At 45.6% G+C, this 26088-nt stretch overlaps 1 protein-coding gene across 2 annotated transcripts in view; it reads left to right on the top strand.

Moving 5' to 3' along the window:
- The window catches only part of SYT5 (synaptotagmin 5), a 241548-nt gene that overhangs the window by 158104 nt on the left and 57356 nt on the right, over positions 1-26088 (top strand). For both annotated transcript variants that reach the window (XM_083162650.1, XM_083162651.1), the window contains one exon: positions 10341-10507. In XM_083162650.1, the coding sequence (XP_083018776.1) occupies positions 10341-10507 (167 nt within the window). The remainder of the gene's footprint in view (positions 1-10340; positions 10508-26088) is intronic.

Raw genomic sequence — 26088 nt, forward strand, 5'->3', positions numbered from 1 at the left:
TCTCTCCCTCTCACACCAGATAATGCAGGGACTAGGCTGGTGTAAAAGGGGCCAACCTGGGAATGCATTTTCTGGTGTGAAAGGGGTATAATTTCAAATAGCCGGAACCTGCAGTGCTCTGAATACAGCCAGGCTCTGCCACTGTCAGTGGCTATCACTTCTGCCTGGCGGCTGTCCTCCATTTACCGCGAGCATGTAATCCCCTTGGCAATGAGCATGTAATCCCACATGGCAATGAGCATGGAACCTCTGGCAATGAGCATGGAACCCTTGGCAATGAGCATGTAGATAAGCAGCACTTATGTAGCATAATTTTTAATAGGCATTATGGTGTTTGACATAATACATAATGGACATAATGGCGTGTAACTTAACGTGTAATGGACATTATGGTGTAAATGTTTAATGCGCGCCTTTGGTGGACAATGTTCCTGTTTATGAAACGTATTGTGAATTTTGGCGTAATCTGTGTGGCATTATGTGAATTTTGGCTCAATCCGTGTGGCATTATGTGAATTTTGTCACAATCCGTGTGGCATTATGTGAATTTTGGCTCAATACGTGTGGCATTATGGGAATTTTGGCTCAATCCATGTGGCATTATGTGAATTTTGGCTCAATCCGTGTGGCATTATGTGAATTTTGACACAATCCATATGGCATTATGTTTATTTTGGCTCAATCCATTTGGCATTATGTGAATCTTGGCTCAATCCGTGTGTTATTATGTAAATTTTGGCTCAATCCGTGTGGCATTATGTGAATTTTGACACAATGCATGTGGCACTATTTGAATTTTGGCTCAATCCATGTGGCATTATGTGAATTTTGGCTCAATCCGTGTGGCTTGATGTGAATTTTGACACAATCCATGTGGCATTATTTAAATTTTGGCTCAATCCGTGTGGCATTATGTGAATTTTGGCTCATTCCATTTGGCATCATGTGTAAGGGGCAAGTATTTTGTTGCATAATGTGTAGAAGTTGTATATGGTGTTGTACACTACACTCAAGGACACGCCCCCTGTTGAGTGGCCACACCCCATTTTCCAGAGCGCGCCGAAGGCGCGCGCACAACTACATCCTTCATTTTGTCGCCATGGTGGGCCTGCGTACTTTAAATGCCAGGGCCTATTTTTAATCCCATTCCAACCCTCTCTCTGCCGCTCTCTTAGCATGTACACTGGCACCACTAACACCGCCCCTCCCCCACCTAAACCCTCTTTTATCATGGTGACTCCCCTGTCATTTTATCCTGGATCCGCCCCTGCTACTATCCAACTACGCATGGAGTTGATTTTATATAGTGTGGCGAGCGCAGCGAGCCACCGTGCCCGAAGCGTGACGAGCGCAGCGAGCCCCGCGAGGGGACGCGGTCTCATAAGAAAAACGGGAGCCCAGATATTACATAAGTACCAAACTTTATGATTTTTACTGACTGGTCACTCAAGATGCAGTCATTAGTGTACAGGGAGAAGAGCAGGGGGGAAAGGACACCTCCCTGGGGAGCACCAGTCAATGAATAGGACACTCGCGTAGGTGCCTGGATGATCCAGGTGTTCCAGGATATAATGCAGCCCTTTAGCATTTTATTAATCTTCCTTGTAGATCACATCCTCTCATATTTATCTAGTCTTGGGTCATTTGTACAATATGTTGAAGATCTCCCCACAGATTTTGAATAATATTCAATTCTGGGGACTGTAAGTCCTTTTCCTAAACCTTAATCCTTCAGTACTTCATGGTTCATTTTTACATACTGTAATGTTTTAGATTGTTGTCTTGCTGATTCACTGATTCTGAGAAATTAGACTGAAACTGTGTTGATATTTATGTCCTTGCTTGCCATCTATTATTTCCTATGCCAACAGATGTCGCACAACCCAAAGTATAATACATGCGTAGAGTATTCAGGGGCAGATTTAGTAAGCTCGGTAAAGTGATAAAGTGTCTGGTTTTTATCACTGGCCAATCAGCTCCTAACTGTGAAGTTACAGGCTTGGTTTGAAAATGACAGGTAGGAGCTGATTGGCCGGTGATAATTAAAACAGACACTTTATCACTTCACTGAGCTTAATAAATCTACCCCTCAGTTACTGGGGGGGGGGGGGGGGGGATTCTACTGGTGTTTTGGTGACCACTTTTTAAGAGCACCTGCCAGCAGCAATTCAGTTGCTGCAGGCACCGATATTTCTGCTATAGCGTGTGTGAAAAAGTCAACCCAAACAGCACTTTTGTGGCCTCGTCAGGACTTAAGTTACGTTTAGTCACTCTGCGCACCTAGCCCAATACTTTTGTGTGTCAACAATAATGGGCACCTTCCAATTGCTTAACGGTGTTCACTGCCCCATAGGGTTCTAAGCAATTTTGTGCAAATCTCAGCTTAAACCAGCTCATGAAGGGTGCGAAATCGGGTGTTGTTGCCTTTATTGAAACCATGCAGCAATGGCACATCATACCCATCTCTTGAAATTGGATTGATGTCTGTCTTGACATTATATATGTATACTGTACGCCTTTCTGTCTATTGAAAAATGCCTTTGCAGTGATCACACAGATTCTACACAGGGATTTGCAGCCTGATAAAAATGATAGGATCACTTACTGCAGTGGTTTCCAAAATTTTTAATTACGTTGCCCTAGATTATCAGAATTTGTTTCATGGCACCTCTAGGACAAATGCTTCCTATTGAGAAATTTAGAAACAATTATGCAAGCTGTACTTATCTGTCTGATTATCCCCAGACCCCACACCCTGGTCTCAGTCTGTAGGATATTGGATAGGTAGGCTATATGGAGCAGCAGGTAATGGTGACTGAGGGCACAATGCCCTATGGCCAATTGCTTGTTTTGTTATGAGGCATAACAGAGGGGGGCGACATATAGCAATTTAGGGGCATCACACTGAGATTTTATCTTGCCCTCAAACCTAAAAACGTTCTGGCGCCCCTAAACATTTTAGTTCAAACATCAGGAGGCTGCAAGCTGAAATGTGTTCCCACAGATGTGTGCATGTCCAAAGGAGCAACAATTGAATTGCTTCATTGGACGCCAGTGGCAGTCAGGATGAACAACAACTGAATCACCCACATTTTATAAATGCTTTGCCTATTTTATGAGGAGGCGTGGCATGCGTAAATGATGATTGTGGTATAGCCCCACACCATCCATGCAATGCTTAGTATTGCTGGCATTGTGTAGCATATTCCAAAAACAAAAGTTTTTTTAATTTTTTATCGAGTTATAAATAATGGGAAATTATGATGTGTTAATTGAATTTTTTTTTTTTTATTGAAATATGCTATAAGTCAGTGAATGTATAGGCACCACCTAGATTTGTAAACAAAAAGGGTGGTGGCACCCATGTCCCCAAATTGGGGTCAAGTCAGTGATTCTGGAATCTTCCTTTTAGTCCTGTTGGATTTTCCTTTAGCCAGAGAGATAGGGGATCAAAAGTACCTCAAACACATAAAACAAAGAGGATCCTCATAGGGTACACCTGTGTGTCTTTCCCATAATAAAATGGACTAAACTAGACATACAATTAATACGGCCTACACACATGCCGATATTAAGGCATTTTCTAAGCGATTTTGCTTAGTTTGGCAAAGTCGCTTAGAAAATGCCCTCGCATCGGTGTGTGTGTGGGGGCTATATCGACAGCAATGCACGTCCCCGCGCGTCTTTGTCGCTGGCCGAGATTGATGAACAGTGTCCATCAATCTCGGCATCGGCAAGGTTCTCCCACCGGAGAACACTGGCGCTGTCTGCTTGCTTAGCACACAGAGCTGACAGCTCGCTCTGTGTGTGGGCTGTCAGCTCTGTGTGCTATGCGATAGCGGCGCAGCACAGCCCGACCTAGCATAGCTGGGTCGCCCTACACACATTGCTGTGTGTGTAGGGCCCATAAGTCTGTCTTATTTATTTTACCCAATATTTACATTTTCCATCTAGTAATATGTATTAACCCCTTCCCGACATTGGACGTACATTTACGTCATGGTCGGGAAGTACTTCCCGACACATGGCATAAATGTACGTCATGGGTTTAAACTGTCACCGCGTCTATAGACGCGGTGACAGTTAGGAGATGTCTGCTGTCCCTGACAGCAGACATCCCCCCTCGCCGCCCAGGGGGGGCAGGGGTGCCCCCCCCGGTCGGCGATCGCTGTGATTGGCTGTTCAAATCTGAACAGCCATTCACAGCGTTTCCTGTGTTACCGGCGGCTAAGCCGCTCGGTAACACAGAAAACGGTGGTGATCGGTGCAGCACCGATCACCACCGAGCGGCAGCACCCCCCTCCCACCCACCCGGCACTCACCCGGCAGCTCCCTCAGGTCCCCCGGCAGCAGCAGCAGCACGCCAGGTCCCCCGGCAGCAGCAGCAGCACGGAGCCTCAGCGCACGCAGCGCTTCCCCCCTCCCACCCCAGCAATGAGTTAAAAAAAAAAAAAAGGCACTGAAATATATATATATATGTGTGTATGTGTATATATATATACACACATATATGTATGTGTATATATGTATATATATATATATACACACATATATATATGTATATATATATATATATATATATAGACAGATATATGTGTGTATATATATGTGTGTGTATATATATATATATATATATATATATATATATATACATACATACACACACACACACATATATATATATATATTTATATATATATATATATATATATATATATATAGAAAGATATTCCCGACATATGACGTATATATACGTCATGGTCGGGAGGTACTTCCCGACCGAAGACGTATATATACGTCATGGTTTTAAACTGTCACCGCGTCTATAGACGCGGTGACAGTTTGGAGATGTCTGCTGTCCCTGACAGCAGACATCCCCCCTCGCGGCGATCGCTGCGATTGGCTGTTCAAATGTGAACAGCCAATTGCAGCGTTTTCTGTGTTACCGGCGGCTAAGCCGCTCGGTAACACAGTGATCGGTGGTGATCGGTGCTGTTAAGTACAGCACCGATCACCACCGATCGCCAGCCCCCCCCCCCCTCCCACCCGGCAGCCCCCCTCACTCCCACCCACCCAGCTGCCGCAGCGCCAGCACCCCTCCCACCCCCCCGCCAGCCGCAGCGCCAGCCCCCCTCCCAAAGCTGGTGACCAAAATGGGGTCACTTGTGGGGGGGTTCCACTGTATTGGTGCTTCGGGGGTCTTGCTAATGCGACATAGCACCCACCATTCATTCCACCACCAAATATCACTCCTTCCCTTCTGAGTCCTGCCATGCACCCAACTGGTATTTTTTGGTCACATGTGAGGCATTGCCGTACTCGGGAGAAATTGGGGCACAGATTTTGGGGTGCTTTGTATCCTTCATTCCTTGTGAAAATGAAAAATTTTGAGCCAGAACTGCATTTTTCTGTAAAAAATTACATTTTTTTACACAAAAATGCAGATCTGGCTCAAAATTTTTCATTTTCACAAGGAATGAAGGAGACAAAGCACCCCAAAATCTGTGCCCCAATTTCTCCCGAGTACGGCAATGCCTTACATGTGACCAAAAAATACCAGTTGGGTGCATGGCAGGACTCAGAAGGGAAGGAGTGATTTTTGGATTTTGCAGCACAGATTTTGGTGGAATGAATGGTGGGTGCTATGTTGCACCAATACAGTGGAACCCCCCCACAAGTCACCCCATTTTGCAAACTACACCCTTCAGGGAATTCATCAAGGGGTATAGTGTACATTTCAAACCCCCAGGGGTTTCACCAATTGTGGTACAACTGGGCAGTGAAAATAAAAAAAAATAATTTTTCATTTTCACAGCTCAGTTGTATCAATATTGGTGAAACCCCTGGGGGTTTGAAATGTACACTATACCCCTTGATGAATTCCCTGAAGGGTGTAGTTTGCAAAATGGGGTGACTTGTGGGGGGGTTCCACTGTATTGGTGCAACATAGCACCCACCATTCATTCCACCAAAATCTGTGCTGCAAAATCCAAAAATCACTCCTTCCCTTCTGAGTCCTGCCATGCACCCAACTGGTATTTTTTGGTCACATGTGAGGCATTGCCGTACTCGGGAGAAATTGGGGCACAGATTTTGGGGTGCTTTGTATCCTTCATTCCTTGTGAAAATGAAAAATTTTGAGCCAGAACTGCATTTTTCTGTAAAAAATTACACTATGTACACTATACCCCTAGATGAATTCCCTGAAGGGTGTAGTTTGCAAAATGGGGTCACTTGTGGGGGGGTTCCTAACTTTTAGCATCTTATGGTGCCTAGAAACCTACATGGTGCCTAAAAAATAATCTCATAAAAAGGAGGCTCCAAAATCAAGTAGGTGCTCCTTCTATTATGAAGCCTGTGGTTTGGTCACCGTGCACACTAGGGCCACATATAGGATATTTATGAAAACCAAAGAATTGGGGGAATCAATTTTTAGTCACATTTCTCTAGTAAAATATACTGTATTCGTTAGAAAAATGTATTAAAATTGAAACTCTGCAAAAAAAATGAAATTTTGAAATTTCACCTACACTTTGTTTTAATTCCTGTGAAACACTTAAAGGGTTAACAAACTTCCAAAATGCTGTTTTGAATACTGTGAGGGGTGCAGTTTTTGAAATGGCATCATTTATGGGGGTGTCTCACATACAAGTCCCTCAAAGTCACATCAGAACTGAACTGGTCCCTAAAAAAATCAGTGTTTGAAATTTTCTTGAAAATTTGAGAATTTGCTATTCATATTTTAAGCCTCCTAGTGTCCAAAAAAATGAAAATGAGGTTGAAATAATGATGGCAACATAAAGTATACATATGGTCTATGTTAGTTATTAACTATTTTGAGTGGTAAGATTATTTGTCTCACAAGCAGAAAATTTAACATTTTGCAAATCGCAAAATTTTCCATTTTTTTACGACATTTTGGTATTTTTCACAAAAAAACACAGACTGTATCGACCAAAATTTACCACTAACTTGAAGTACAATGTGTCACGAGAAAACAATCTCAAAATCACTGGGATAAGTAAAAGCAAAAAAAAGTTATACCCACTTAAGTGATACATGTCAGATTTGAAAAAAAGGGCTCTGTCAGGAACGCAAAAACTGGCTCTGTCAGGAAGGGGTTAACTTTCAACTGGAATTTTATTTTGTTATTACCCTAACACAGCTTGTGCCTCCAGTATGCTTTGACCTGCCTATTCCAACTTTAGCCAAAATAACACAATATGCTGCCAGACAGACTAAATTGGCTTTTAACTGAGACATTATTTTTCCTGCATCAAACTCATTGCGTTTGCCCCTAAAGCGGCTCAATTTGCAAGAGCAGGTATAATTGTGCCCTTGCGTTGATTACTCGAATTATGAATACTTTATAATTAGAAGGTTGTTAAGCAGGTGCATTTCATGCACTTATTATGTGGAAAACAAGATGATATCATTACTCAATCATTTACAACTCAGCAAATCATCCCTGTCAAAGGCCACTTGAAAGCGCATCTCAGCTCCAGGCCGAACTAGGAAGTGATGAGCACGACAATGATGCTGGCAGTGATGAAAAGGCAACAACATAACAGTGTCTGATTCTGAGACGCATGTAATACTGTCTGAGGGGCAGATTTATTAAGCTTGGAGAAGAGATAAACTGGAGATAAAGTGGAGAAAAGGTAAAAGGAGATAAAGCACCAGCCAATCAGCTGTGTTTGAAAAAGACAGTTGGGAGCTGATTGGCTGGTGCTTTATCTCCTTTTACCTTTTCTCCGCTTTATCTCCAGTTTATCTCTTCTCCAAGTTTAATAAATCTACCAGCCTGGTATAATGTTTTCTAGTAGACTGTGCATGCTTCACGTGCATCTCAGTCACTTGCTCCTATTCGATACATCCTGTTGTTAGGATCACATTTTACAATGCAATCCTGGGCGGAAATATTCCAGCCAGATCGCATTGTAAATACGATCTCTGATAAATGGGTCCCTAAGTCACTTTTCTGCACGCATGCATTTGTTCAGCATAGAGCAAGGCTTCTGTTTCCTCTAACAATTATTACATTTACCATGACATCTCTGAGGTGACTGTGTCTGGCAGCCATGTTTTGATTTGTAAATAACAGCTAGCAGTTCCACTGGGGAGCCTCTTCTAGTGAATAACAGGGAGGGTTGCCACGGAGATGATTTGTGAGGATTCAGCGTGGTGTGTGCAGGTGCCTGGAAGTCTTTCTGCACAGATGCTGCCTTGAGATCTCCAATGTTAATTACAGTCTCTTCACTCTCATAAATGCAACAATCACATGGCCTAACTATCTTTTTTACCTTAATGTCAAAAGACTTGGAACACATGGTTACAGTCATGTCTGGCTGGCGTGTACTGAGTAACCAGTAAAGCCCTGTACACACGAGGCGACAGGGAGCCATGTTAAGCGGTGCACTAGAGATGTGTTCTGAGTAATAAGTGCGGGCCAGTGTTCTCTGGTGAGAGACCACTACAGATGACTAGACTTTAACTGCATGCAGTCAATGGGCCAGATTCTCTAAGCTTCAAAAGTAATAAAAGGGAGAGTGATAAACAGCCAGCCAATCAGCTCCTACCTGCCATGTCACAGATTGTGTTTGAAAAATGTCAGGCAGGAGCTGATTGGCTGTCTGTTTATTACTCTCTATTTTATCACTTTTGAAGCTTAGAGAATCTGGCCCAATATCTGGTCAGTTGATAGTGACGCACGGGACCACGCATCACCGTCTCTGGGGGGTATACACACAGGGTGATGTGTGCTTAATTTCTAAGTGATCTAATCATTGTACCGTGTGTATGGGCCAAACTACAGCCTCCCCTGCTGCATCCCTTCCCTTTTTGTTTCTTCTTAGCACGGCCACAGCCTATGTTTGATGTTTATAGAGTTGTTTTTAACTGAAGCATATTGAGCATGGTATATCTAGCACTAGTAGTAGTAGTCAGTGTAAAAAAAATCCCAAAATTGATTCAGGGCACTAATAATGTATTTCTTCAGTGTTATTTTGAAAGTGTCATTTTATTACTTTGAACATTTTGAGAAAGCAGCAACCAGCCAATCAGCTCCTACCTGACATTTTTCAAACCCAGTCTGTAACTTGACAGTTAGGAGCTGATTAGCTGTTGGTTTATCATTCTCTATTTTATCACTCTTTGAAGCTTGATGCATCACATCACGAGATTACGATTATCACATAAAACATCCCTGTTATGAATACACTCTCTGCAATTGGCTGCAGAAGAAGCAGGTCTATGATGATGTGACACACCATTGAGCATACTAATGGGCCCCATACATCAGCAATTAATTGTGACAATTTTCAGATATGGAGATGATTGCCACAATTAATTTTAGATGTGTGGGCTCCCCCTTTTGGCAATCCCAATCACAATCGCCAATCGATTGCTTAATCAGGTTTTTAAACATGTTTAATAATCTGGTATTATCTGCAGATCTTTTTTAGATGTGTGGGCATTCCCAATTCGTTTTCTTCATCTATTTACATTATGAACAGCTGAAATGACAATCGATTGGGGCAATTTCCAGATATGAAGATGCAATCTTTAGATGGAAAAATCTGCCGATCACTGAAAAAATCTGTAATGTGTGGGCAAAGTCGGATAGATTGTAAAATCCATTTATCTGGCCAAAATATCCCAATATCTGAAAATCCATAAATTGTGATTGCTGATGTATGGGGCCCATTACTCTACCAGAATGCTTGCGGGACTCTCCAAGACTCCAGAGATAGTAGGCCAGTCTCACACATGCTATTATCTACCATATGTCTCCCAAGTGAGTGGGTGGCCTTGGTGTTCAATTGTGTCACATCACTGAGCAGGACCACAATTGCAGCAGACCCCGCCACCTTACTGCCCACTCCCAGAGGGGGGATCTTATATGTTGCCAAGTATGTGGAAAAGTGTTCGGAATTGGGAAGGCTGGGCTACTCTCCCAGGAGTGTAGGAGTTCCTCAGGTATTCTGGAAGGATAGGCAAGTATGGGTTAAGGTCATTATATTTAATAGACAATCCACAGGGTGGACAGAGCAACATCTTAATCAAATAATAATTAGAGATGTGCAGGTTCTGATTTACTCTGATTTCAAAGCAGGATCTTATTGGCTATGCCAAATCACATGACAGTTGTTGACAGTTGATAGCCAATAAGATCCTGCTTAGAAGTCAGAGTAAATCAGAGTAAATCAGATCTAATAATAATTGTTTGTTCTAAAAACTATTGTGATCTGATATGCCAAACAAATTGTCAATGATAGTATTGTGGAAAAAAATGTTTTTTTCTGCAGTTCAGCTAATTTATATATTTTTTTTCCCTACAGCTCAACAATGAGCCAGGAGCGTAGATCTGTCGAGCTTGCATCTGAGCAGACAACGCGCACCACGGCCTTGCCAGAACCCCACCAAAATGTCACGGATATATCAACCAAACACAATGTCTTTTCGGACATGAAGGACAAATTTATGAATGAACTGAGCAAACTACCAAGTAAGGAAATGTCATGTGTTCCTTGTATTCGCCAGGGAAGAAGACAGCTAAAAATGTTCAGTGCATGACAACCTTAGGCCTACGTGCGCTGTAAGAATCAATGCATCTCCATTTGTCCTGGAGGAGAGACTGTCACATTGAATTGTCACAGCTATACAGTTTCTAAGAAGTAAAGGTTGGGAGGGGACATTAATCACAAACTCTACACAGGCGTTGCGTAAAAGGCTACAGTGTTATTTAAGTACTTTAAAAGATCCCGAATGAATTGGTAATATGTATTGATGAAACAAAATGCTTGGTGTACACAGATATCCTGAAAGGCATAAGCATTATAGAGATTTATGCTATTCTCAGTTTGACACATTAGTTCCTTGGCTCAGTGAACAAGATCCACTTTAGACGTATGAAGCCAGGCAAGCGTTATGCCGTTAATAATTCAACAATACATTCCCAGTTAATATATTTTCTACTGAGAACTGATTTGAATTACCTCCGTTCATTAAGAATTGATGTTAGGGAAACACACACATGTCCAGTTCTTTACCATCCCTGTTACATTCACCACTAGATCTTTCTCATTATTCATAATGCATAGAGGTGGATCTGTCATGAGGAATATTTTATAATGAATGGTTGCTCACACATTGGGGAAAATAAGGTGAGGACCAAAGATAATGGCTGAATCTGTGTGTGACTAATATTAATGCAGTAGCTTATTATATATATGACAAACAGCATTCAGGATTGGTAGGCGAAAGAACATTTAGATATATTTGCCTGAATATAAAAACATTATTTATGCAGTAATCTGCAAATTCGCAGCCTTGTGAGTCAATCAGAATAAGGGCCTATGTCTGTGAATGACGGCATTCACGGACATATTGTTTGTTTACTCCCACCAATGGGCTTGCACTAATGTATTGGCTGTTTGTTCAAACGGTGATTGACAAGCCGGAAGCCGTTTTTCAGGACAGTTTTTATCCATGATTACAGTCATAATTAGCAATCCCCATAGGAAAAAGAAGTTATTATGAATAGTGGAGCGGCCACTCTTTGGCAAGTATGTGCTGCATTCATCCCTTCATACACTGTTGAAATAATTGCTTTGCGGGAATCTTTATAAAACACAGTAAATAAATAAATATGAAAAAAAAATTGTACTTCAATCTTTTTTTTGTATAGTCAGGGTAAAATGTCATTATTCATACTGAATACAGTATGTTGGTTTTTGGTAGTTTTTAGGTGAACATTGATTATGGAGAAAATAATATGGGTGAGATTTAATAGGATGGGATATTCAGAAAGTGAGAGATTTGGTAAGTTTTTTAAAGCTGCAATCATTTACACTGCAAAATCAAACTGGTTTTGCAGTGTAAATGATTGCCGCTTTAAAAAAACTGGAGATTTCTTACCAAATCTCTCACTTTCTGAATATCCCATCCTATTAAATCTCACCCTATGTTTCATTTATTTCATTTCATTCTTTCATCCGTTCATTTATTCATTTCCATTTTGTTTTCTGTTTGCCTTCATTTTCTATCTATAAGCTCATGCCAGGAAAGGTAAGTGATCATATGTTCCTCCCTGCCTCCAGATCCACCTACATATTAACTGTTAGTTATGTTTTAGCTGATTAGGCCACTATAGAAACCCAGCTCCCATCCAGTGAGTTGGACTTGGAACTTTTAAACAAACAGTATAGAATCCTATCACCTTTCTCTTCAATGTCCTGGGTAGCATTGGACCATACTGTATGTATCAAGCTTCCAAAAGTGATAAAGTGGAATGTGAAAAACAACCAATCAGCTTTTACCTGACATTTTTTAAATCCAGACTGTGACATGGCAGTAAGGAGCTGATTGGCTGGTTGTTCAACACTCTCCATTTTAGCACTTTTTGAAGCTTGATACATTTTGCCCTTAGTTCTCTTTCTCAGTAATAAATGGAGATATAATAAACTTTTGCTTGATTGTGTTATATATTCCAAACACTGCACATATAAAAAAGAATAATGACACTCGTACTGTACCATTAATTTTATTTCTAGGTTAAAAGGTGTACACTGGTCTGTTTGATAATTGACTCTGTATTCAAAATCATAAAATACCCAGAATCTTGGAAAAATGAACCTATCTATAACATTATCTTGTTTCTCCAGCATATACTGTATAACATAAGGGGTTAAACAAAGGGGAGAATAACATCCTTGTTATATGTACATGCCAGCTGGATTCTTTCCTTTCTGTGATAAAAACAGGATATTTTCCTAACACCTGAGTAATTGGTAACATTCAACAAAATTGATGCAGAGATGGCTCACAAGTCACTAGCTGTGGAACATCTGTGCTGTGTGGAACATGAAATGTCACCCGCCCACGAGGATCCGACGGCACTGTTTTCCCTAATGATGCATGTTAGTGACTAGTGTACCCATGATTATTTGGAAAGAGAGATTACCCACATCAACTACTGCTAGTTACACTAATCAGCAGATCGGATTCATAGAATGATTTACATTTTCCAGAAAAACAGCGAGAATAAAATGAATAACCTCTGGCACGTTTGGATAATTATGTTCTCAGACTGGTATCCTGAAGTAAATTAAGTGTCTAGAGCCTGCTATATGGTACAAGTGAAAAAAATGGGTCTATACAAGTTTCTGCTGTATTATTTTTAGTAGCAGAAATCTTTAGATATCTGCAGCTCAATATCAAGCATCGAATATAAAGGTAATGCACAATGTGTCTGTCATCATCATCAACTCATAACATGACACTGCGCCTATGGGACACAACAAAAATATGGCTCCTGTGCAACAAGTTTTGTAATTAGTTAGACATGGGGTGGGAAAAAGGGAAAAATGCGGTAAAACCCAAGTTTTGGGGGGTTTTACCACATTTTCAAATGTACTAAGACCCAGCTGCTGCATCTTTGCCACCCAGGGTATCGCCACCTTTGGATGGTGATACCCTATAGAAGCGTATGGGCTTCCTATCGCCAGGTACCACAACCCACTGCCTCCACCAACCCCTGCCACAGATGCGAACTACCACCTCACAGGTATTGCGGGGGCCTCAGTCAACACATTGTGATATTGATCGCATATGTTAGTATATATGTGGTCAACATCGGTGCGATGGGCGATTTAATACACCCTGCCCAAAATCTCCCAGTCAAAACCTCCAGTACATTTAGCCAAAATCTCTTGTGCGCCTATTTAAAAACTGTTAGTTGTAGATAATATGCAAAAAAGAGTGTATCACTCAAACAAGCACACATGAAAGCAGCCTAAATCAGCCCTTCTGTAGGAATCTATGCACAACTTCTAGTAAGCAACCCTACAGATGTATCCTTCATTTTAAGCTGTGTACACACGATGCGATTTTGGCTATGGACGATTTGGACTATGAACTCCCCAGAGCCATACAATCATGACTATCTTCACTTCAGATTTTGACTATGTTCACTTGCTATTTTGACTACAGTATGTGCTATTCAGCCTATGGCCAAAAACATTACATAGTAAAAACTGCCTTGCCTGCACAGTCTATTTATCCATGCGCTACCGAACTTGTGGGGCCACGCATCAGGGGAAACACTGAGATTTTGGCAAGATTTCTAAAACAATTTGACTATATAGTTAAAACTGTAGGGCAAAATTTCCCCCTTTGTACACATCTTCTTACCCAATGTGTAGGCATGTACATATGCATCGTGTAAGATTACTGTATCAAGCTGCATTATTCTACAATTCTGTGTATGGGACGTGGGTGTGGGCACTATTGCCACAACTGCATTAGTATGATGAGGGTTTATAACTTCAAATATGCGATGTACACCCTCCCCTGTGCCATATTATAGTGCCCAAGTTCATATAATGTAACAGTTTAATGTTCTCCAGCTCATGTTATACCATATAACAGTGAGCAGATCCAGGGGCATACCTACCTAGATATATTGCAGGCCCCAAGGCCAAAGTGTGTAAGGGCCCCATGTACTCCGTGGTGAAAAATGTATTTTACACATGGAATGTTCACCTGGAAGGTGGTGCCACTCAGCTATGGGACCCATAGCAGTTGCATTCCCTGCACCTATGGTAGCTATGCCCAAGGATGTTGCATAAATGAATACACAGTTATACATGCTAAATTAGATTATTATTAACACAGTATACATAGCAGGCTTGCTTACCCTCCCAGAATGCCCGGGAGCCTCCCAAAAACCGGGTACGCCTCTCGGCCCCTGGGGAAGTGGGCAAGTCTCCTGCTTTCTGATCATAGCCCCCGCTCCCCCCTTACCCGCTGGTTAAATTACAGAAAAATGCGGGTCCGCTGAGAGGGGACGGGGCTAAAATGACACAATAGGGGATTTTGCGACATTTAAGCCCCCCCCCCCCTCTCAGCAACCCGTGAATTACAGAGTTTTCCGGCATGGTGGGCCAAGTGATGTCAGCCTTGTTTCCGGCTCCCAGACATGTTGCCTCTATGGGCTTCTCCCGGAGAGGTGAAATGCAAAGTAGACAAGTATGATACATAGTAGCAGGGGCAATGAATGGTTATCATGACATTTTATTACAGAGACCATTGGATAAACTCCTGTTCTATTAAGCCAGCATAAATGAGTTTAGACTTTGTGGGGCAGGTTTAATAACAAGCTCATTTCGTTAAATATCGGGTCCCGCTTCTCCTGCATAACGAGGAGAAGCGGGCACCCTTAGCAGGAAATGTATTAACCCCCCATGCACCGATAAGGAGAGCCGTTATGCCCAGCGTTAACGTCTCTCCTTATAGGCATCCCCTCAGGCCTGCACATTTTTAAAAACCCTTATTCTCTCCCCTAGCCAGCTGGTCTGGGCATGCGTGGGATCTCGCTACTCACACGAGATCTCCAACGCAGCCCACAGCCAGCAGCAGGGACAGGGCTGTCCCTGCTGTGGAGATAGGGCTTCGCCAGCCTGTTGCTGGTGAAGCCGATAGCAGTAGTGGACGGAACGGACAGCTCTGCTGACCTTTCACACATTCACCCTGCATATCGGCCTGCTATCATTTAGATAGCAGCGTCGATATGGACATAGCGCTCCTGTCATTTAGCGCTCACCGGCTCATTCATACATGGGGGAGAAGCGGTATTAGTGCACATAACATGGTTTGATACCCCTTCTCCCCATATCGACTCTTCATACAACTGCCACTATCTGAGGTAAAAGACTACTTCATTGATTAACGTGTCTATAGACAGGGTAAACTATTGAAGTAAATCTGTGGTAAACAAAGAGCATCCAAGAGTATGAGAAGGCAGGAATCAAATGTGCCTTAAACCAATGAAGGAGCAGAAGAGAAAGGCTACAGTATGTCTCTCCTGCCAAATATCTGCATTCCTAGCATCAGGGTTAAATATATTAATATGTCTACGTACAGTATACAGGAGCTAATAAAGCTCACTTACTGTAACCAGCATTCTGGGGATAACTTTGTGACGGTCGACACAAATACTTCCTAAGGGATGGTTAAAAGGTCTTCTGGAATGGAGAAATCAGTTCATTTAAAACAAAAGCAGTATTGTCTTTCGAGTGTTTTACTAAGGAGAACATGATTGTTCTGTAGTAAGATTCCTCGGTACTTGTGGAGTATCACGGCTCCCATGACCTGCATCGTATGCAGATCGTATGCTAAAAATCGCATCGCATGCGATCAAATCGCATGCGATGCGATTGCACCCGATTTTGCATTGAAATGCATCAGAATGCATTGAAATGTGTATTAAACTTGTGAAATGCCCCCAAATGCCATTTTTCATAGTGCACCACCCCCACTATCAACGCCAACCCGAAGCATGGCGAGCGCAGCGAGCCCACGAGGGGCGGCGGTACGCGTCCTACGACCTTTTCATACCCCCACTATCCACGTCGGCGTGGAGTTGAGAATAGAATAGTGTGGCGAGCGCAGCGAGCCACCGAGCCCGAAGCGTGGCGAGCGCAGCGGATACCTTCACAGCTATACGCGTCCCCTCGCGGGCTTCACAGGTATCCGCGTCCCCTCGCGGGGCTCGCCACGCTTCGGGCTCGCCACACTATTCTATTCTCAACTCCACGCCGACGTGGATAGTGGGGGTATGAAAAGGTCGTAGGACGCGTACCGCCGCCCCTCGCGGGCTCGCTGCGCTCGCCACGCTTCGGGTTGACGTTGATAGTGGGGGTGGTGCACTATGAAAAATGGCATTTGGGGGCATTTCACTACTTTAATACACATTTCAATGCATTCTGATGCATTTCAGTGCAAAATCGGGTGCCATTGCATCGCATACGATTTTTGAGCTAAAATGCTCAAAAATCGGTAAAACATCGTATTGCATCGTATGCCATCATATGCCACTACATATGGCATACGATGCCATGCGATGGCATACGATTTTTGAGCAAAAATGCTCAAAAATCGGTAAAACATCGCATCGCATCGTATGCCATTGTATGCCACTACATATGGCATACGATGCCATACGATGGGAGCCGTGATACTCCACAAGTACTGATTCCTCCTTACAAAAATAGCAGTATTCCATGGAGGGCATGTGAGCAGTCGTTAGGGCTTACATGCAGTCATTCTAATAGTCAGGAATGCCCATAATAACAATAATAATAATGGCACCCCTGACAATTTTTGACCCTTGACTCTCCTTTCTTTAAAAGATGAGTTCAAACATTTTTATACTGTGTCTTAATGATTTGTTAATAAAATTAAAGAAAGCTCCCTTTATTACTTCATACGTTAAATTCCTGAAATAATAGCCATACCAGGACCCCCAGCATGCACATCTCTCCTTGCTGACAATATCCTATCACAAATAAATCCTGACTGTTGACCTTTTCCTCCGATGAAGCTCATCCAGTTTTTTTCTACACATATTTTGCTGACTAGGTGATTCATCGCGCCCTACGGGCGCTCTTCACACCGTCGTAAGGGGCTGCGCCCCCTTAATTTGTGAACGTTTGTATATGAGAAATATGGTTAGAATTGTATGAAAGATGCCCTGTATTGCAACTTAGGTGTCCGCGAATCGCGGGAGGGGGGGTCGCGGAGGGTGCCGCGAATTGCAGGAGGGGGGGTCGCGGGGGGTGCCGCGAATTGCAGGAGGGGGGGTTGTGGGGGGGTGGATGCTGCGAATCGCGGGAGGGGAGGGATTGCAGAGAATCGCGGGAGGGGGGTCGCGGGGTGGGTTGCCGCAAATCGAGGGAGGGGGGTTACGGGGGCGGGGGTTGCGGCAAATCATGGTAGGAGGGGTCGCGGGGGGTGTGCCGTGAATCACGGGAGGGGGGGTCACGGGGTGGGGTGCCGAGAATCGCGGGGGGGTGTGTGTGTGCCGTGAATCGTGGGAGTGGGGGTTGCGGGGGGGGGGGGGTGGGGGGGGTGTGACGCGAATCGCCACAAGAAAAAATCAACACAGAAAGGTCAACACATGTAAATGTTGACATAAGTGTGGCACTTCATTGGTGTCCATGTCGACACATGAGAATGAATATGAAAACATTCAAAAAATGAAAAAAAAAACTTCAAAAACTCATGTCAACCTTTTTCATTGTCGACCATAGCCATGTCAGTGTTTTCCATGTGCAATTTAATTCTGGAGCTGCCGCAAATCGCGGGGGGGGTGCCGCGAATTGCGGGAGGGGGGGTCGCGGGGGTGGGTGCCGCGAATCGCGGGAGGGGGGGTTACGGGGCGGGGATTGCGGCGAATCATGGGAGGGGGGTCGCGGGGGTGTGCCGTGAATCATGGGAGGGGGGGTCACGGGGTGGGGTGCCGAGAATCGCGGGGGAGGTGTGTGTGTGTGTGTGCCGTGAATCGCGGGAGTGGGGGTTGTGGGGGGGGGGTTGCGGGGGGTGTGACGCGAATCGCCACAAGAAAAGAATCAACACAGAAAGGTCAACACATGTAAATGTTGACATAAGTGTGGCACTTCATTGGTGTCCATGTCGACACATGAGAATGAATATGAAAATATTCAAAAAATGACAAAAAAACTTCAAAAACTCATGTCAACCTTTTTCATTGTCGACCATAGCCATGTCAGTGTTTTCCATGTGCAATTTAATTCTGGAGCTGCCGCGAATCACGGGGGGTGCCGCGAATTGCGGGAGGGGGGGTCGCGGGGGTGGGTGCCGCGAATCGCGGGAGGGCGGGGTTCACAGGGGTTCCGGTGGGGGGTTGCCGCGAATTGCGGGAGGTGGGGGGTCACGGGGGGTGCCGCGAATCGCGGGAGGGGGGGTTGCGGGGGGGTGTGGCGCGAATCGCCACAAGAAAAAATCAACACAGAAAGGTCAACACATGTAAATGTTGACATAAGTGTGCCACTTCATTGGCGTCCATGTCGACACATGACAATGAATATAAAAAAATTAAAAATAAATCTTCAAAAACTCATGTCAACCTTTTTCATTGTCGACCATAGCCATGTCAGTGTTTTGCATGTGCCATTTAATCCTGGGGCTGCTGCGAATTGCGGGGGGGGGTGCCGCGAATCGCGGGAGGGGGGTCGCAGGGGGGGTGCCGCCAATCGTGCAAGGGGGGTCGCGGGGGGTTCTTTTTGCCGCGAATCGCGGGAGGGAGGTCGCGGGGGGGGGTGTTTTTTCCGCGAATCGGGGGGGGTGTCACGGGGGAGGGTTTGCCGCGATTCGCGGGAGGGGGGGTCGCGGGGTGGTGGTTATGCCGCGAATTGCGGGAGGGGTCGTGGGGGGGTTCTTTTTGCAGCGAATCGCGGGAGGGGGGGTGCGGGGGTGTTTTTGCTGCGAATCGCGGTAGGGGGGGTCGCGGGGGAGCGGGTGTTTTTGCCGCGAATCGCGGGAGGGGGGGGGGAGGTTTTGCCGCAAATCGCGGGAGGGGGGCGCTCACCTGGTGGCTGTGGAGTAGCAGTGCTGGGAAACATGGGAAGGCAGTGGGTGTCTGGCACTGTCTGTGGGCTCACTGGTAAGGTTCTCTGTCACATACCTCCCAACATGACCCTCTCCAGGAGGGACACAATGCTCTGTTTCTAGACTTCCTTAATGTATGATTGCCATCACCTGTTTTAAACAGGTTAATTTCTCAGAAAGGTGTTCAGCACAGATGAAGGCAATCACACATTAAGAGGAAAGTCCAGGAACAGAGCGTTATAGACACAGACACCCACTTTGAGTGACAGATGTAGCCAAATATATAGGAGATTCCTATATACATACCTCCCAACTGTCCCGCTAAATGCAGTTTTTGGGGACGTTCCCGCGTCCCTCCCACGGCCGGCAGTGTCCCGCTGCGGGGGGGGGCAGTTGGGAGTCCCCCCCAATCTGACAGAATAGACGCTGTGTGCATGCGCACAGCATCTATTCGCGGCCGAAAACGGAGCGTGGTCTCATTAGCATAAACCGCATCCTCATTTGCATATGCCTCGCCCCCCTTTTCGGGCGCGGGTGTCCCTATTTTAACATTGATAAAGTTGGGAGGTATGTATATACAGTATGTTATTGCCACGGAAGGCACATCCCAACTTTAGTGGCCAATGCAGGGTCAGACTGACTCGCCTGGGTACTGATAAAGTGCAGTGGGACCAACTGCCTGATATCTATGCCTCCTAACGTCAGAGCAGAGATAGGCATCAATCATTGATGGTTTGCAAACACTGATGAGGTCAATGCTTGATTAACCATTTGAGTGCCAAGTGAATTTGTCAAAATTGGTGTGAAAATTGGCAAACAAACATTTTTATTGGTACTTGTTTCCTAGCACGGCCACAAGGATTTCTATCGTGGTGGTCGTGTCGGAAAAAATCGTGTCGGTCGCGTCAGGTGCATACCAAAACGCACACGACGCGACCGACGCGATGTACCCGATTTCTCCATAGGCTTCAATGTTAAAATAATTTAACATTGAAGCCTATGGAGAAATCGGGTCCATCGTGTCCATAGGCTTCAATGTTAAATTATTTTAACATTGAAACTGAGTCCATTTAACATAGTAAAAAATGGGTAAAGGACCAATATGGGCCATTTCTCATTGGGTATGGCCCCGTCAAGTGTGTAAAAAATAATGGCCCCCCATTGTGGCCGCCACCCCCACGATTGACGCGAACCCGAAGCGTGGTGAGCGCAGCGAGCCCGCGAGGGGTGGCGGTGCGCGTCCTCCGTGGAGTTGAGTTGAGCGTGGAGTTGAGAATAGATTAGTGTTGCGAGCGCAGCGAGCCACCGAGCCCGAAGCGTGGCGAGCGCAGCGAGCCCCGCGAGGGGACGCGGACAGCTGTGAAGCCCGCGAGGCTTCGGGCTCGGTGGCTCGCTGCGCTCACCACACTAATCTATTCTCAACTCCACGCCGACGTGGATAGTAGGGGAATGAAAAGGTCGGAGGACGCGCACCGCCGCCCCTCGCGGGCTCGCTGCACTCGCCACGCTTCGGGTTAGCGTCAATCGTGACGGGGCCATAACCAATGAGAAATGGCCCATATTGGGCCTTTTCCCATTTTTTGCTATGTTAAATGGACTCAGTTTCAATGTTAAAATATTTTAACATTGAAGCCTATGGACAAATCGGGTCCATCGCATAGGCTTCAATGTTAAATATTTTAACATTGAAGCCTATGGAGAAATCGGGGGCATCGTGTCGGGCGCGCATAGGCTTCAATGTTAAAATATTTTAACATTGAAGCCTATGGGGAAATCGTGGGCATCGCGTCGGTCGCGTCGTGTGCCTTCTTAAGGCACACGACCGACGCGATGTACCACAGTTGTGCTTTTTTCAAGGGAAATCGCGGGCATCGTGTGCCTTAAAGTTAAGGCACACGATGCCCGCGATTGTGGAACAAGTACCTTTTTATTTATCGTAATTGTTATGATTAGCACCTGTTCTAAGTGGATAGTACCTGGAGCAGTTGCAGGACTATCCAGAAATAACAAATGAGTAATCTAAACTGAATACAGGACTCAGGACTGACAAGAGTAACTAACAGTAACTAGGAGCATAGATTTGAGGATGCAGATCACATGACCGGGGTATGGATGTATGAATTGAATATGCGAATAACAAAAACCAAGGGAGCAATAGCAATGCACACAAAAACCAGAAGCATCCTCGTCGCACACAAAAAACAATGGCAATCTAGTCACAGATAAGAACCAGAGGCAACCTCGCCGCTAATAAGTGATTATCGGAAGTGACCTTGTCGCACACAAAAAGAACATTAGCGATCTCATGACGTATAAGAACCAGAGGTGACCTCACCACTAATAAGCGAGTACCAGAAGTAGAGATGTGCGGCGGCCACTTTTTCGGGTTTTGGTTTTGGATCTGGATCTCCCTTCGTGTTTTGGATCTGGATTGGTTTTGGCAAAACCACCCTTGTGGGTTTTGGTTTTGGATCTGGATTTTTATGAAAAAATGCTAAAAATTGCTAAAATAACAGAATTTGGGCCTGTTTTTGCCCCTAAAGTATTATTAACCTCAATAACATTAGTTTCCACTCATTTCTAGTCAATTTTGATCACTTCACAGCTTACAAAATTGTTTTCATTTACTGTAGTTGGGCCAAAAGGGTATACCGAGGTAGCTGGATGACTAAGCTAAGCGACAGCAGTCGGCATCACATACATGTGGACCTTACACTTCCAACCTGGCAGAGCGGCACTGCAGGGGCAGACAGGGTGGCAGTTTAATAAACTATCCCAAAAAAAGAGAAATGCTCCAAACAGCAAATACAAAAAGAGGTATCGGCCTTGTCATGACTGGTGGTAGCAGCTTCAGCACTCCCACTATTTCCTCCTCCATCATCCTCCAAAAATGTGTTTTTATTTTATTTATTACTTTTATTTATTTTTCTTACTTTACACTGGACACAGCCTGTCACACTGGACACAGCCCCTTGGACACTGGACACTGCCCCTGGACACAGCCCCTGGACACTGCCCCTGGACACTGGACACAGCCTGTCACCCTGGACACAGCCCCTGGACAATGGACACAGCCTCTGGACCCAGCTCCTGTACACTGGACACAGCCGTCACACTGGGCACAGCCCCTGGACAATGGACACAGCCGTCACACTGGACACAGCCTCTGGACACAGCCCCTGGACACAGCTCCTGTACACTGGACAATGAATATATGTCACACTGGCCACTGGATATATGTCGTCACACTGGACACAGGATATATGTCGTCACACTGGACACAGGATATATGTCGTCACACTGGACACATGTCGTCACAGTGGACACAGGATATATGTCGTCACACTGGTCACAGGATATATGTCGTCACACTGGACACTGGATATATGTTGTCACACTGGACACTGGATATATGTCGTCACACTGGACACTGGATATATGTCGTCACACTGGACACTGGATATATGTCGTCACACTGGACAATGGATATATGTCACGCTGGACACAGGATATATGCCGGCACACATTACATGTCACACTGGACACAGGATATATGTTGTGACTTGTGACACTGGACACAGGATATATTGTCGTCACACTGGCCACTGGATATATGTCGTCACACTGGACACAGGATATATGTCATCACACTGGACACAGGATATATGTCGTCACACTGGACACTGGATATATGTCGTCACAGTGGACACAGGATATATGTCGTCACACTGGACACAGAATATATGTCGTCACACTGGACACTGGATATATGTCGTCACACTGGACACTGGATATATGTCGTCACACTGGACACTGGATATATGTCGTCACACTGGACAATGGATATATGTCGTCACAGTGGACACAGGATATATGTCATCACACTGGACACTGGATATATGTCGTCACACTGGACAATGGATATATGTCACGCTGGACACAGGATATATGCCGGCACACATTAAATGTCACACTGGACACAGGATATATGTTGTGACTTGTGACTTGTGACACTGGACACAGGATATATTGTCGTCACACTGGACACTGGATAGATGTCATCACACTGGACACAGGATATATGTCGTCACACTGGACACAGGATATGTCGTCAGTCGTCACACAGGACAGGACACAGGATATATGTCGTGAGTGACTCGTGACACTGGACAATGGATAAGATATAGGCCGTCACACTGGACACAGCCCCTTGTATTACTGCAGCCCCTGTACACAGTGTACTACTCAGCAGCACTGCAGCCCCTGTGTGTGAGCACTGCAGCACTGAGTTAGTTAGTTAAATCACAAAAAACACAGGGTTCAGGGCTAAATAAATCACAACACAGGGCTTAGGGCTAAATAAATCACACAGGGCACGTGCCACAGGACAGCCCCTGGACAGTGGACACTGCAGCCCCTGCGTGTGAGCACTGCAGCACCTAGTTAGTTAAATCACACTACAGGGCTCAGGCCTATAAACAGTCACTGACTCTCAAGTCTACAACACAGGGCAGGTCACGGAGCACAGCACAGCACAGGGCAGTGATGGCACAGGGCAGGTCACGGAGCACAGCACGGAGCACATGGCACGGAGCACAGCACAGGGCAGTGAGGGCACAGGGCAGGTAACGGAGCACAGCATGGAGCACATGGCACAGAGCACAGCACGGAGCACACAGAGCTTCCCAACCACCCTCTTCCCTCTCCAAGATTGGAGTGAAGATGGCGGGGCGCGCGTGCGTCTTTTATAAGATCCCGCGAGAATCCGACAGCGCGATGATGACGTTCGGCCTCGTTATTGGTCCGGAATTCAGGCGGGAACTCCCGAGCCGGCTCGGATCTGACCCGGATCCCCGATATTCTGATCTGTCGGATCTCGGGGATCCGGACCTGCTCATCTCTAACCAGAAGCCACCTATTCATGAGTAAACATAAAATAAACAACCCAAATGCAAAATATATATAGAACAACAGTATACAAACAGAAGACCTAGCCAAAATATGCAGAAGGCCTGCAGGACAGGTACAGATGACCATGAACACCAGGAGATGCAGCTGTAGCAGATACCAACTGCAGGTGTACAAACGTAAGACTGGGAACTCAGACAGTGAATACAGGCCGAGGTATGCTGGAAATAGGATGGGCCACAGACTCACGGCTTGACGCTCAGGCTGGGAAATGAACCAAGCTAATGCTGAACACTCACTAGGTGCTCAACAGTAAAATATCACCAGCAGGGAGGAGCTGATCAGAATCCCTAAAGAAGGGTAACCAGCTAATGAGATATCCAGTGCAGGTGGACTGCTATACTGAGAACCCAGAGCAGGATGCTGAGCAACAGCTTCATAACAAAACCAGCAGCAATACACATGACAATAATGGGTGTTCATGCTGATTTGAAAATATAAGTAACAAAGATCTCTGAAATCTATTATCATGTGGTCTTTAAATCTGGTTATTGGTATCATTCAGGGTGCTAGGGGAAACCATGTGCACTGGGTCAAGTATCTTAAGCATAAGGAATATAACCATTAAATTTTGTCCTCATAAATATAAATAGAGGTGCATGTTTTTGAAATTATATTTTATTCCATCAGAACTGTTTACATTTCTGGTTTGCTCGGTAAGCTGCCCTTAAGGCCCCCATACACTAGCCGATTTTGGTCAGATTTCAGCCAGATCAGTCGGATCTGGCCGAAATCAGACCAAAATCGGCTAGTTTTGATGTCCCCTCAGATCCGATGCGCGGTCCCGTGCGCATGGGATCTGCGTCGGGTGGTCGGACCTGCTGCACGTCCGACCACCCGACTTGGGACCTAGTGGGGCGGCGCGGCGGTGGAGGGAGCAGGGGGGGCTGGGGACGCTGCGGGGGACACAGGCGGCATAGAGCCGGGCAGGGGGAGCCGGCCGGGAGCTGTCAGTAATGAATAAAAAAAAAAGCCCATACAATGAATGGGCGGCCTGTGATTGGCTGAGCGCTCTCTCAGCCAGTCAGCAATTGGCTGAGAGAGCGCTCAGCAGCCAATCACAGGCTGCCCATTCATTGTATGGGCTTTTTTTTTTTATTCATACTGACAGCTCCCGGCCGGCTCCCCCTGCCCGGCTCTTTGCCGCCTGTGTCCCCCGCAGCGTCCCCAGCCCCCCCTGCTCCCTCTACCGCCTCGCACAGACGCTGTCCCCCGCAGCGTCCCCAGCAGCGGGGGACACAGACGTGTCCCCCGCAGCGTCCCCAGCCCCCCCTGCTGCCTCTACCGCCTCGCACCGACGCTGTCCCCCGCAGCGTCCTCAGCAGCGGGGGACACAGACGTGTCCCCCGCCCCCCTGCTCCCACCTCTGTAGCCACCCCCCCCCCCCCTGCTCCCCGGGTTTTTTACATGTGATAAATCGAGACGATTTATCACATGTAAAAAATGGCACATCAAGTGCCAATCTAATCAAGCTCCCCCGGGGAGCAGCCGGGGAAGCTCAGGGGGAAATCGGGGGCGACTTGTCCTAAGGACAAGTCGCCCTAGTGTATGGGGGCCTTTAGACACCGCCCCACCGAATACCCTGCCACAGAATCCCCTCATTAACATGCGAGGGGATGTGTAACGAAGACACACCCCCTTGCATGTCTCTGTTGCAGGAAAAATTATTTGATGGTCACCGACCATCAAATGATTTCTCCTAGCTTTGTA

This window comes from Crinia signifera, chromosome 19 (genome assembly GCF_055691185.1).
Source record: "Crinia signifera chromosome 19, ASM5569118v1, whole genome shotgun sequence".
Taxonomy (NCBI): domain Eukaryota; kingdom Metazoa; phylum Chordata; class Amphibia; order Anura; family Myobatrachidae; genus Crinia; species Crinia signifera.